At 42.7% G+C, this 13593-nt stretch overlaps 1 protein-coding gene across 2 annotated transcripts in view; it reads left to right on the top strand.

Moving 5' to 3' along the window:
• Positions 1-13593, top strand: part of etnk2 (ethanolamine kinase 2) — a 62161-nt gene that overhangs the window by 16928 nt on the left and 31640 nt on the right. For both annotated transcript variants that reach the window (XM_068007633.1, XM_068007632.1), the window contains exons 2-3: positions 1142-1401; positions 12395-12535. In XM_068007633.1, the coding sequence (XP_067863734.1) occupies positions 1142-1401; positions 12395-12535 (401 nt within the window). The remainder of the gene's footprint in view (positions 1-1141; positions 1402-12394; positions 12536-13593) is intronic.

The raw sequence follows: 13593 nt of genomic DNA, 5'->3' as shown, positions 1-13593 counted from the left end.
CTCTTAGTCAAACAGCTTTTCCCCATCTTGCAATATTTTTCTAACTAATAAATGAAAATGTTCAAAGAAAATGAAAAATTTTGTTTGTTGAACGCCCTTTTTAATTTATTTTTTCTCCACTCCAGGACAATTCCTGGAGGGTTGGCAACCCTTCCTAGTTGCTGTGAGAAGGTGATGGGTGGCCTTATTTCATTTTATATATTTAAAAAAAAAAGTTTTTGTTTTAACAACTGAGTGACTCAATATCTTCTAGCAAGCCAATCATATAGTGTGGGACTGGAGTCATGTGTAGGCGGGACCTGGTAGGGATGGCAGATTCCCTTCCTTGAAGGACGTTGACAAACCAGTTGGGTTTTTTTTTTAACAACAAACTGCCAGCTTTCATGGTCACATGTTTTGTTTTTCTCTGTGTATCTGTCTTTTGGCCCTGTGGTCTGGAAATTACCCAATACAAAACTCGAAGTGACTGTACGCAACTGGTTTGTATGAAACTCCTTTATCAGCTATTTTACCAGAGGGATTAACTTGTTTTTTTTCCCCAAAAATTCATACCAGAGTGCCAAGCATTCAGCCGCTAATTCCGTCATGGAGTGATTTCAAGGACTCTGTGTATAATGGAGCTGATGTGAATGCACTGAGGGCAGACTTTCTGCTAGTAAAGTCAGGGCACTCTTGTGATTCAGTAAGTCTCATGGTCTGAGGTTAGGATGCTTTGCATGCTTTTCCCCCCCCATGAAACCCACCCAAGCAGAACTGTCTGATTGGGGATGGCGGTGTAACAGGTTAGTGTCTGTGACTGGATTTTGACTTGAATCCGTACAGTGAACTCCTAAAGCCATGAAGAGAAATGTAAGTGGAGATGGGAGTGAGGCTTCAGAGGGAAAAAGAGGGTTATGAAAGTATAAACTTGACTTCAAGCCCTCTCACTCAAAGCAGTGTGTGTGTGTGTTATGAGAATTGTGTACTATAAAGAGTGCAAGAAAAATTGAAATGAGAAAAGCACAGCTAAAAATGTCCACTCTGATGTGAGAGTTGACTGGAATTGGAATTTAATTGAGACTCCTATTCAGCCACCTGTCAGGACAGTGCTGCCCAACGTTTTGCCAGGTGCGTGGCTAACTGCAACTGTGTTTCTTGCCAGTTATTTACAGATGGAATCACAAACAAACTGGTCGGCTGCTATGTGGGGAACAGAATGGAAGATGTCGTCTTGGTGAGAGTTTATGGCAACAAGACCGAGCTGTTTGTGGATCGGGACAATGAACTGAAGAGCTTTCAGGTCCTGCATGCCAATGGCTGTGCTCCAAAGCTTTACTGTACATTTCAGAATGGTCTCTGTTATGAGTTCATGCATGGAATAGCACTAGGCCCACAGCATGTCCGAGAACCAACTCTGTTCAGGTACCAGATTTACTAAAATGTTACCTCAAGAAATATAAATTGTGTTAGCGCTGTGTGGACTACGCAAAGAGTGTTTTGTTCTTTTCACTTCTGCGAGCTTGGATCTGATCCAGCAGACAACATGACTAGACCCTCTTGCTTTTAGCAGAGGAACTCCATGGTGGAAACGTTGAGGTGCATTTGGACAGGCTCAACATAATCTCACAAAAAAAAAAAAAAAATTGAGTTTGACAGTAATTGGTATTATTCTATGGTGATAAACTTGAGAGATTGGGAGGGAGGAGAGGAAGGTGCAGGCATCTTCTCTGGGAGGTGAGCAAGAGGCTCTTCTAATGAAGCCCCTATTTGCAGAACATGTGTACGCTAGGGTAGACCTATTACACAGAAACTACGGCACAGAAACAGGCTGTTCGGCCCAACTGATCTATACCGGGTTTATGCTCCCCACGAGCCTCCTCCCTCCCTACTTCATCTCACCCTTTCTGCATATTCTTCTATTCCTTTCTCCCTCATGTACTTATCTAGCTGCCTTTTAAAGGCGGTCTGTTCGCTCTCAAACTGCCTCTTTGAATTCCATTTCTTAAACCATAGGGATGTGGCCGGCAGCCTGAGTAGATATTTTCTTACTTTTGATGGCCATGCATTGCAGGGACTGGGACTACTTTCTAAGTAGCTCTGTTTCAATTATTCCCAAACGATAAAATGTTTGAGCTAGTTGAAGTGTCTGGTGACATTACTGATTATGTCCATTTAAATTTAGTTGGATTAGAAGATCATTTTAAGGGGTGATTTTTTTTTTTTCCCCTTCCCAACTGTTCATTTCTGGTTGGGGGTCCTCTCCCACCGGTACTGCATATCAGACGTTCAGGAGCATGCTACGTACGACCTTCCAACCATTTAATTTAAATGGCCAGAAATTCACGTGAATTGCACCTGAATTTCCGATATACACTTGAGTCAAGACCAAGTGTAGTCTTTGCATGCAGTGGGGTTAAAGAATTGGGGTTAATTGTACCAAGGCACACCGACATAATTCAGATGCCATTTTGAAGTCATGCATTCTGTCTTTTATATAATTTTGACTTTAGGTTATATATAGTTAAGTAACAAAATGTATGGTAATTTGGGAAGCAGTACAGTGTATCGGAGTTACTCTGCATTTTGGGCTAAGGAGCTGGGAGACACAAAACAGATGCTACAGCGCCACTCTGGGTAGAGGGTGTAATTACAGCATGACAAGTTTACATAGGCGGTTTCCATCATAACATTACAGTAAATTATAATGGGAAATGTTGGCAGGAAGAGCTTGCAGCTGTAAGATTTTTATTTTATTAAATCTGTAACAAATGTACATATTTATAACAAAAATGGTCATGACGCTGATCCCTTGGGCAGTCCACTGACTGCTGTCAGTCTGAGACACATCCATTTACCACAGCCTTTTGCTGCCTGCTTTTCACCATTTCTCTGACCACATCAGCACTTTACTTTCATGACATGGGCACTCATTTTCTCAACTAATTATTGTTTTGGTACTTATCAAATTGTGCATAGATTTTTTTGTTGTGGTTGGGTTGGGGGGGGAAGGTGAGGGTCAGTGATGGGAAGCTGCAGAGAAACCAAGAGATGGCAGTTCCTCTGGATAAGTGGAAACATGATTCCTTGGACTGTAAGGGACATGAATTTGATTGTTTCCAGGAAAATGAAAATCCAAACAAATGTTTACGAACATGCAGAGTGGAAAGTGTGCGTGTGTGTCTGTGTATATACACCAAATCAATGATGGCTTTTTTTTTGTGGTCACCAGGATATCTAACGTGTGGAATCCCATCACCGTGTATGAATCTTCAAGACAAACTAATGAACATAAGTTTGTTTGCCTGGTATGGAGTGTGCACGCTCTCCCAATATGGGACACACTTCACTTACCTTAGGATCACAAAGAGATACTGCTGGGGTTTAACTGGCTATCAGAGGACTAGTAAGCTTCTTGTTGCTTGTCCAGCCAGGACCACCCTACCCAAATGGAGCATTGGCTTGAAGGGTCAATTGGAACTGATTGGAAAGAATTCCAACCTCAGTTACTAATCAACCCTTTCAGGTTCCACCAACGAACCAAGGTGGCTGGTCACTCATCAGTAATGTCCTGGAGTATTGTGGCCCTATCTGGCTCAGGTACCGAATGTGCCGCGGTCATCCTAAGCCTCGTTGAAGGACTAACACTGAGTAGCTAGTGAGCTACTGGGCACCTTTTAATGCTCTAGACATCAACGTTCAAAGTGACATATCACACTTATTTGTCAACAACTGCTTAATCCAGTGCCACTGTAGGCCAGGGCCCTCCCTGACTGCACCCTTTTTGCCAAAAATTCACCTCACAGTTTGGACCTGGACTTTGCAGATGAACTGACCGGTTTTGCGTTGCACACAGAGGAGTTCAAACTGTATGAACACATGTCTTGCGTGCCATAAGTTTAACCTGCATTGGGACTCCTCTCCTACTGCCAACTGTTCTTAATGGAATTGTGGTACATTCGTCATTGAGAAATAGTATGATTTATCAAGTAGCTATGCTGTTCTGTGGGTGTTACAATATGTTTATCACTGTAACCAATGCAAAGCTTGTGAGCAGCGAAGGAAACTCATTGAGATTGCAAGCTGAGCTTGAGGAACAAAATTCAGCTTCTCATAAAATTTGTTATTGGTGATTGTCATGATGTTCCTCCAAAAATGTTAGTCAATTATTACACCAGTTTCTCAGGAATGATGTGTTCTTTGTACTTTAGTCAACCATTGACTTCTTAGCACCCATGCCAATTTGTTGAGAGGTGTTTTTTTTTCCCCACAAAGAAATCATATAAAACATGTTTGCCTGTAGTCGACTGATTCACTCCTGACTATTAAAAGCAAATCTGTTTTTCTCAAAAAGCAAGTAAGGAAGAAATAAAGTTTTAGGAGAAAATTCTTCCAGAGGCAGAACCAATCCTTGTAACATGCACGACAGCCTATGAACACTCGGCTCCTCTCAGTTACGTTGTACCTTAGTAAGGCTATACCCACCTTTTGGATCTCAAATTTCCCTCTGCTTGTGTGTGGCTATGAGGAGATTGGAGTTTACAAGTAGCACTTGCAACTCTGTGCCGTCTCAATGCTGCTTCTCACTCCCTCCTTCGTCGTGTCGTCATTCTACATTCTTCCTCTTGGGCAAGAGGAGTAGCTGAATATACTCCAAGGCACTCTCTCAGTCCATTGCCTTGTGAAGAATGTGATCCTGTGGTGTCACTGTAGCACAGGTTTATTTTTATTTCCTCTCTGCCACTCTTCCTCCCCATTTCCCTTTCTCTCCACCCAAACTAGGGTTGCCAACTCTGGTTGGACATATTCCTGGAGGTTTCATCATGTGATCTCCTGCCTCCAATCACCCAGTCAAACAGTCTTTTTTTTCCATCTCCAATATTTTTACAACTAATAAACAAAAGTGTTTAAAGAAAATGGAAAGAACATTTTTTTTCTGAATGCCCCAATGACTCTTCTCCTGCGTTGCTCGCAGCACTGTCCAGGAGATGACTCTTAAATTCCTGGAGACTCCAGGACAATCCTGGTGGGTTAGCAACCCTACTACCAACTTGGGAGCCCTCCATTACACACCCTGGCAGATCACCTACACCAGGCCTCGGCCATTGCTATTCTCAAGTTAACTATTAGGAGCTATGTTCCAGTGACCTTTGAAAAGAGTTAATTTCTTTCCCTTCCTCACAGTGTGGGTTGGGGGTAACAATTTGCCTCCACACAACCTCCTTGGACGTGTGTGTGAGAATCGATGCTATGCTGTAAAGAAAGACCTTGCATTTATATGGCATTTCATGACCGCGGGGTATCCCAAAGTGCTTCACAACCAATGAATTACTTTTGAAGTGTAGTGACTGTTATGTAGGCAAACACAGCAGCCAATTTATACACTGCAAGGTCTCACGGCAAATGAAATAAATGGCCAATTAATCTATTGGTGGTGTTGGTTGAGGGATAAATGTTGATCAGAACATTGGGAGAACTCCCTGTTCTTTGAATCATGCCGTGGGATCTTTTATATCTACAGTGAGCAGGTAAATAATGCCATTGGTTGACTCATTCAAAAGACGGTGCTGAAGTGCAGTACAGCACTGGGGGTGTATTGCATTGGCAGAAGTGCTGATGTGGAAACACACACATGCCCCTCTACCTAACTCTGAAATACTGTCTCACTTTACAGTTGTTTTAAAATAACCAAGTTCACAGAGTTGAAAGTACAGTAGGCATGATCAAGTTATCCCACACGCTGCATTGGGCAAGGCAAAGCACAAGCAAGGCAAAGCACTACAAACTCTTCCAGCATCTGAAAACCAGTAAAGGCCCCCACAACTATATAATTAAGACCCTTTTAACTGAGTGGAGGTTTTCTTTTCTTTACCTGGCAGATTGAGTCATTGTATTTGAGATCTACAATAGACCATACCAGCTAAAGCCTCTGATTCCCTGAAAATGAGCAGTAATGTTTGGCTGCCTCTCGTGAAGGAATGTGAATGGTTTGGATGCTTGCTTTCTCTCGGTGCTTTATATTGTTAATTGTTGTAATTCTGGCAAACTGACAGACTAAGCAATAACTCCAATTAGAGCTTCAGTTCAGGCCAGATCACTGCTGAGCTCTTCTTGCGATTCATGTTTGGAAGGCTTCCGAGGGACTGGCACGCACTGAATTAAGAATGTCCAGAAACTGGCCAGACTTAAGAGGATGTTGAATCTATGGTCTGTCACACCATGCCAAATCACCTGCCTTACCTATAAAGTCTTGATCAAACTGATGAGAATAGCAATAATGAAAATGTTATTTGTTGCAGTTGCTAACATTCTTAACTGTCTCTAGAAAGAAAGAACGTGCATTTTTATAGCACCGTTCAAAACCTAACCCTTTGATCCCTTTAAGACCCTCCTTTAAAAGCCACCTCTTTGACTAATATTTTGGTCTTCGCTTTATCTCAGCATCTGTTTTCCACTCGTGAAGGGCCTTGGGATGTTTTTCTATGTTAAAGTTGGCCGTGGTACTGCAGGACTACCACTACCCACGTGACCGTACCCCTAACGTGATCCGTGCTGAGAGGAGAGAAATACGAGAGACGCATCCTAGGGACTGGTTTTCATCTTGCTCCTGTGCAACTATGAAGCTCAAAGTTTAGCGATCCAAGCAGCAAATTTACAAATAACTGTAGAAACGGAAAGGTTTTTCTCCGCTTTCTGTACCGTTTACATCATTAAATTCCGAGTTTGAGGTGGTATTTGGGATGAGGGTTTTTTTTTGTGTTGCTGAGGATAACTGATTATGCTAGAGCTTGAGGGGAACGTTTGAAAAAGAAAGAACTTACATTTACATTAGAAATGTGACACGAGGACTCCAGACCCAAAACAGCTTTTTAAATTTTTTTATACATAGCCCTCTTTTTTTTTCCCCTGTTGAATTGGGAAATTGATCCATTCTGTTTTGAATCCTTCAGTTGAACAAATCTGTACTGGACTGGATGGCCATCTGTTCCTTAATTCCTTGACAGAAAACGTTCCTTGTTCAGTTAGGTTCATTGATTCTTCAGCTTAGCTTATTAACCATGTTCTCTACTTCTATCCTAGTATTGTGCAAAATGTCTTCTATGCCCACTTTGTTAATTCCCTCTTGCCTTCCTCCTTTAACCTTTTTTGCCTGTTCCTTAAACCTCCTGTTAATAAATCACTGGTTTAAAATTCGGCATCCTATTTGTTGCTGTTCTTTGAATCCTTTCTATTTGTCATATTGCACAGGGCATGTAGTTCCTGTCTGTGAACCTTCCTTCCTGATGTCATGCCTTTTCTGTCACTATTTACCATTTGTAAATTGCTAACTCATCAGTTTCCATTCAGTTTTACTGTCAACTGTCACGAGTGCAGGCTCTTGACACTTGCTGCCTCTGTGGAGTGTGTTTTATGAAGGTTCTCTTCCCAATTCTCTTGCCACCTTGCAAGTAAAGAAGGTTTAAATTCATCATTGGGCAAAGCCTTGGGCAATTTACTAATATTTCTCCAAGTCCTGTGACTACAAGCATCCCAAGTGCAGTCTCATTAACATTATTTATTCCCTGCACCCCCCACCCCCCCCCCCCTCAAACCTGTTTCTCCTGAAGGCATTGGCTATTGCTTGGACATGGCTTCCTGGGTACTAGCAATTGATGCACCTTGTCCACATGGCCGTTCATGTGTGAAGCAAGAGACAGCATCACAGCCAAGCCCTATCTTGTCCTCTCCCACTTTGCAGCTGGAATCAGTGGACGGTGATTAGGAATGGGGTCCCTGGCTGATTTTCTTTTTAATTTTTTTTGCTTGACACGAGGCCCTTGGGCCAATTGTTGTCCCAGGTTCAAGCTTGGAAGAGGGGAAAGACCATGGCTGAGATCAGCTAATTCTGCACCGACCAGGAATCAAATGTGGGACCTTCTGATCTGTATGGCATAATACTGTATCAGACACTGCCTTTACCCACTAGGCGTTGGGTACAAGGCCGGTAACAATATTATTTCCTTGACCTTGTATCCATAGGAAAGCACGGGATGGGAAATGATTCTGTAATCCATCTGGCCAAAATCTTACATTCCCCTCAACTGCCCGTTCCCTTAAATATCTGTCCAATTCTCCTTTTAAATTTTCCCACATTATCTGCTTCCCTGAGCAGTCTGTTCCTCACATTCACTTGCCTTTTACATAAAGCAGTTTAATCTAAACTGTCTATGCACCTTTCTCCTTCTAATCTTGAGCCTGTGTCCCCTGTTTCGAGAGCTTGTGGCAGTCTTGTACATTTAATTAGAGTTCAATTTAACGGTTCCTTAAGAATCTTGGAAACTTGAATAATACATCATCTTCAGGATAAGCAATCCCAGGCTGTTAAACCTCCTTGTAGTTCAGATATCTTAAGATAAGTTACAGTTTGGTCGCCCTTCCTGCACTGTCTCCAATGGCTGAATTTCCTTGCTGTAGTACAGCGGCCAGAAATGCACACAGTGCTCCAGGCCTGGCTGTGCCATGTACAGACTCGCCTCACCTCCATGGGTGACAGCCATTGATCAGTGGGTAGCACACTCACCGCTGAGTCAGAAGTTTATGGGTTCAAGTCCCACTCCAGAGACTTGAGCACAAAATCCAGGCTGACATTTCAGCACAGTACTGAGGGAGTGCTGCAATGGTGAAGGTGTCGTCTTTCGAATGAGACGTTAAACCAAGGCCCCGCCCGCCCTTTCCCGGCACTATTTCGAAGAAGAGCAGCGGAGTTCTCCCTGGTGTCCTGGCCAATATTTATCCCTCAACCAACATCACTCAAACAGATGATCTGGTCACTATCACATTGCCGTTTGTGGAACCTTGCTGTGCGCAAATTGGCTGCCGCATTTCCTGCATTACAGCAGTGACTAGGCTTCAAAAGTGAATTACGCTTCAATTGTCTGTAAAGCGTTTTGGGATGGCCTGAGGTTGTGAAAAGCGCTATATAAATGCAAGGCTTTCTTTTTCTTTCCTGGGATTTGTGCTCTCTCCCATGACAATACAGCCTAAGATCCAGTTAATTTCTCTTACTGCCACCCCACACTGTACTGTTGGCCACAGTAAATTATCCAAAGCCCAAGATCCCATCTTGTGTATTGTTTTATAGCCTAGAGTCATTTCGTTTATATATTCACTATTCTGTGAAGCTCCTTTTCATTTTACATTTATTTATTTAGCATGGCTGATGTTTGGTCAACTATTAGACTTCAGTCTTTTTGCTACCTCATCCCAGTCCCAGCGTGGCCCAGGGGTAGTGCACTCGCCTTTGATTCAGCAGGTGGCGAATTAAAGCCCCACTCCAGGGACTTGAACACGTAATCCAGGCTGACTCTTCAATGCAGCACCGAAGGAGTGCCGTGTTGTCTGAGCTCCTATCCTTCAGGTGAGACGTTAAACCGAGGCCCCGTCTGCCTGCTCAGGTGAACACAGAGGACCCCGTGACACTATTTGAAGAAGAGCAGAGGAGTCCTGGTATCCTGGCCAACATTTGTCCTCCAAACATCACTATCAAAACAGATTAACTGGTCATTTATTTTGTTGCTATTTGTGGGGCCTGGTGTGTGCAAATTGGCTGCTGCATTTTCCCACAAAACAATGCTTCAAAAGTAATTTATTAGCTGTGGAGTGCTTTGGGATGGCCTGAGAATGTGAAAGGCACTAATAAATGCATATTTGTTCTTTTGTTCTTTCTTTCTATATTACCCTGCATTTTTCCATAATAAATGCCATTTGTGATTCATCTTCCCAGTTTCTAATACACTAAATGCTATCCCTTTGCTTCAAATATTCTGCTTTTCATGCACTTTGAAAACCTAGATGTTCCTTCAGGGTCATTTTATGAATAGCAGAGCTCCCTGGACAGATCCTGTGCTGCACAACTAGACACACCTGCCAAATTAGATTGATGCCAGTGAACATTGTTCTTTATTTCCCTTTATTTATTTGTCATTTGACTAGGACTTTATCAAATGACTTGCTGAAGTCAAGATACACAATCACAGCTGAACACTTGACTTGGACATATATTACCGTCTCTTCTTCGTTGCCACGTCAAAATCCTGGCACTCCCTAAATAAAAACACTGTGGGGAGTACCTTCATCACGTGCACTGCAGCCGTTCGAGAAGATGGCTCACCACTACCTTCTCCAGAGCAACTAGGGATGGGCAATAAATGCCAGCCTTGCCAGTGACACCCATATCCTGAGGATGACATTTTTAAAAAAAACTCATCCACCAACTCTGTTACATCTACAAACACAACAACTTGCATTTATGTCGCGACTTTAACAGTAAAACGTCCCAAGGTGCTTCACAGGAGCGATTATCAAACAAAATTTGACACCGAGCCACATAAGGAGATGTTAGGACAGGTCAAAAGCTTGGTCAAAGAGATTAGATTTTAAGGCGCTTCTTAAAGGAGGAGGAAATTCCAGAGCTTAGGGCTGAGGCAGCTGAAAGCATAGCCGTCAATGGTGGAGCGATTAAAATCGGGAATGTGCAAGAGGCAAGAATTGGAGGAGCGCGGAGATCTCAGAGGGTTTTAGGGCTGGAGGAGGTTACAGAGATAGGGAGGGGAGGGGAGGGGAGGGGCGGGGGCGAGGCTATGGAGGGATTTTAGAAACAAGGATGAGAATTTTACATCAGTGTTCCGGTAAACGTCAGACGTGGCTCACCTTTCACAAGCCTATACTGACTTAGACTTGTCACCTTTCTCTTGTTAAATGCTTGCTGATCTCCTTGTTTTATAATCTTTTTTTCTACTGTAGCTGTCAGCTGACTGACCCATGGTTCCCTACAACATGTTGGAAAGCTAACTGAACTAAGATTAGCTATTTTCCAGCCTCTTGGTAATACTCTTGTACTTAATGAGCTGTGAAAATTTCAACCACAACCCCCTCTACTTTGACTACTTCAAGAAACTGCAGCTGGATCTGTCCCCTGGCAGTACCAGGAGACAGTGATTTTGTTGTCCATTCATCCCTTCACTAATGGTCACAAACTTTGCCCTGGCTTGCTAAATCATATCTCATCTACATTTGGACAAACAAATATCAAGAGTGGCAAAAACAGCTAGTAAGAGTTTGAGTGTTGAGAATTGTTTCCCGATTTGATAGGCTGCAGAGAAGATCCCATCTTTCATTCCTGGACTCTATACGATCCAAAGGTTTGTACAGTGGAGCAGTGGGCTTCATGAGGATGGCTTGCTCCAAACCGTGAATGAACTGCTACAATTCAAAGAGGACTGTGCTCTCGCAGAGCGGTACTACAGGGAATTCCAGTGGTTTACCCAGATCTCCATGTATTGTGACAGGAACATAGCCGATGCACTTCAACATGTTTTCTCAATCTTTTTTTTAAAAAAAACATCTGTACAGAATCTTAGCATTGTAACTTCACGCACTATAACTTCTCCCACCTGTGGAACGCAGTCCGTGTGTGTCATTGCCTGGTACGTGGTCCCTCGTACAGGGAAGTTTGTGGAAAATTGACTTATGTTCTAAGCCTACGTTGATGGAACCTCTGCCACACAATGATGGTAAATTTTTGTCACGTGTCTGTCCTTGTTACGGTTGCACACTGCCCATTATGGCACCTGACGTATGAAAAATGAAGTATTTTGTGTCCTGCCTGGAGTGCTCCCTCCTCCCGCTGGGTGGGGGAGGGGACATAGTCAGCTGACCACACATCCTGTCGCCCTCCAGACACTAGCCTGATGTCTTCTCTTCCCATTTGTCCCAATGTCACCATTTTGTAAAAAAAAAATCTTTAAAATTCATTTTTGGATTTCACACTGGTGCTCTCTAAACCTGATCTTCAGTCACAAACTCCCTGAGTTGTGTTGAAGGAGGGGGGGGGGGAGGGGGAGATGGGTGTGTGTACATTTTTCTTCCCCGAGTATGTAACAATAGTCACCCAGTAGTGTCCATACATACCTTCCCACCATCCGCCCAAGGGGTGGGGGAGCAGTCTATAAAATGTCTTTTAGATGAGACGTTAAACCAAAATCCTGCCTGACCTCTCGGGTGGGCGTAAAAGATCCCATAGCATTATCCGAAGAAGAGCACGGGAGTTTTCCCATCAAAACAGATTATCTGGTTGTTATCACATTGCTGTTTGTGTGACCTTGCTGTGTGCAAATTGGCTGCCGTGTTTCTTACATTACAATGGAGACTACATTTCAAAAGTACATAATTGTCAGTAAAGCGTTTGGGATGTCCTGAGGTTGTGAAAAGCACTATATAAAAGCAAGTCTTTTCCTTTCCTATTGGAGTTGACAAGACAGAGCTTCCTCAGATTAGCCTGTCCCAGATTCATTCACGCCTTGATAAATGGGAAAGTGTCTGTAAACTATTTTCGGGACCGATTGTTTGAATAATGCGTGTGCTTTACACCTCTTCACAGACTCATAGCTACAGAACTGGCAAGGATTCATTCCATTCATGCCCACAACGGTTGTATTCCTAAACCCAACCTGTGGGTAAAAATGCGAAAGTATATGTCTCTCGTCTCCTCCGAGTTCACGCCTGAAGCTAAAAATTCCAGGTCAGTAGTTAACCATGATGGTTTATCCTGTACAACTGGACGGTGAGAAACCTTTACCCTGCTGAATATATAGTGACTCCACACATTTACACCGTGAGAAACCCTTATCCTGTTGAATAAGTAGCGTCTCTATACAGTTAAATAGTGAGAGACCCTTATGTTGTTGAATAAACAATGACTCCATAGTCATTCGCGAAATGCAATGAATGAAATGTATGGGAGTGGAGGAAGACAATGAAAGTTTAGAGAAAAGTGGCAGATCCTGAGTGGATAGTTACAGAATCTGTTCGAACACATTATTGTTAGTGAAAAGCTTTTAATTTTTTTAAATCTGTCTTTTGTGTGCCATTTATCAACACGAAAGTTTTTGGATTTTTTTTTAAACAAGAATGAGATGGCTACTGATTCGTACACACCAACAAATGCCGTAGCTAGCAGGCTTTAGTGAGTGTATGCCTAGTATTGGTGACATACCATGCCCTGCTCTAAGATTGCTACTACCTGTAGTTTTGTGCGAGCATTCCCTCTAGTACCGTTCCCTGCTTCAAGCTTTTTGCTGACCACAGACCTATGTTAACATTTCCAGCCGCTGAGATGAATAGCATATGGGTTATATAATTTTTCTGTTTGTTGGCCTTAATTAGGATTTCGAGAATTGTGATTTTAAATCAATTCAGGAAATAAGATTGCTTTGAGTAAAGGACCCTACTCCATATGGTGTATTTTAACTACATCATATGTATATAGTGTGCTCTAATTGTATACTGTACAGTACTGTTTACGATAAATTGTACATAGTGCTATGTATTCTAATTTTACGTCCTTTGTAGTTGTGTTTTATCATGGCACTGAGCTGCCTCGCTCTCCTCCTCTGCTAAAGTTGGTGAGTGGTACTGGGCTATGCTGGCAGCTCTCTGGTACCTTGACAAATAGCCATTCATCATTGGGAAGCTTCAGCAAGTAATGTAGACAGGCACTTCAACTAAGGAAGGCATCACAGCAGACAATCAGATTTTTACAGGGCATTTAGTCCATCAAGTCTGTGCTGGTGTTTTTTT

The sequence above is a fragment of the Heptranchias perlo genome, chromosome 27, assembly GCF_035084215.1.
Source record: "Heptranchias perlo isolate sHepPer1 chromosome 27, sHepPer1.hap1, whole genome shotgun sequence".
Lineage (NCBI taxonomy): Eukaryota > Metazoa > Chordata > Chondrichthyes > Hexanchiformes > Hexanchidae > Heptranchias > Heptranchias perlo.
This window is presented reverse-complemented; position numbering and strand designations above follow the sequence as displayed.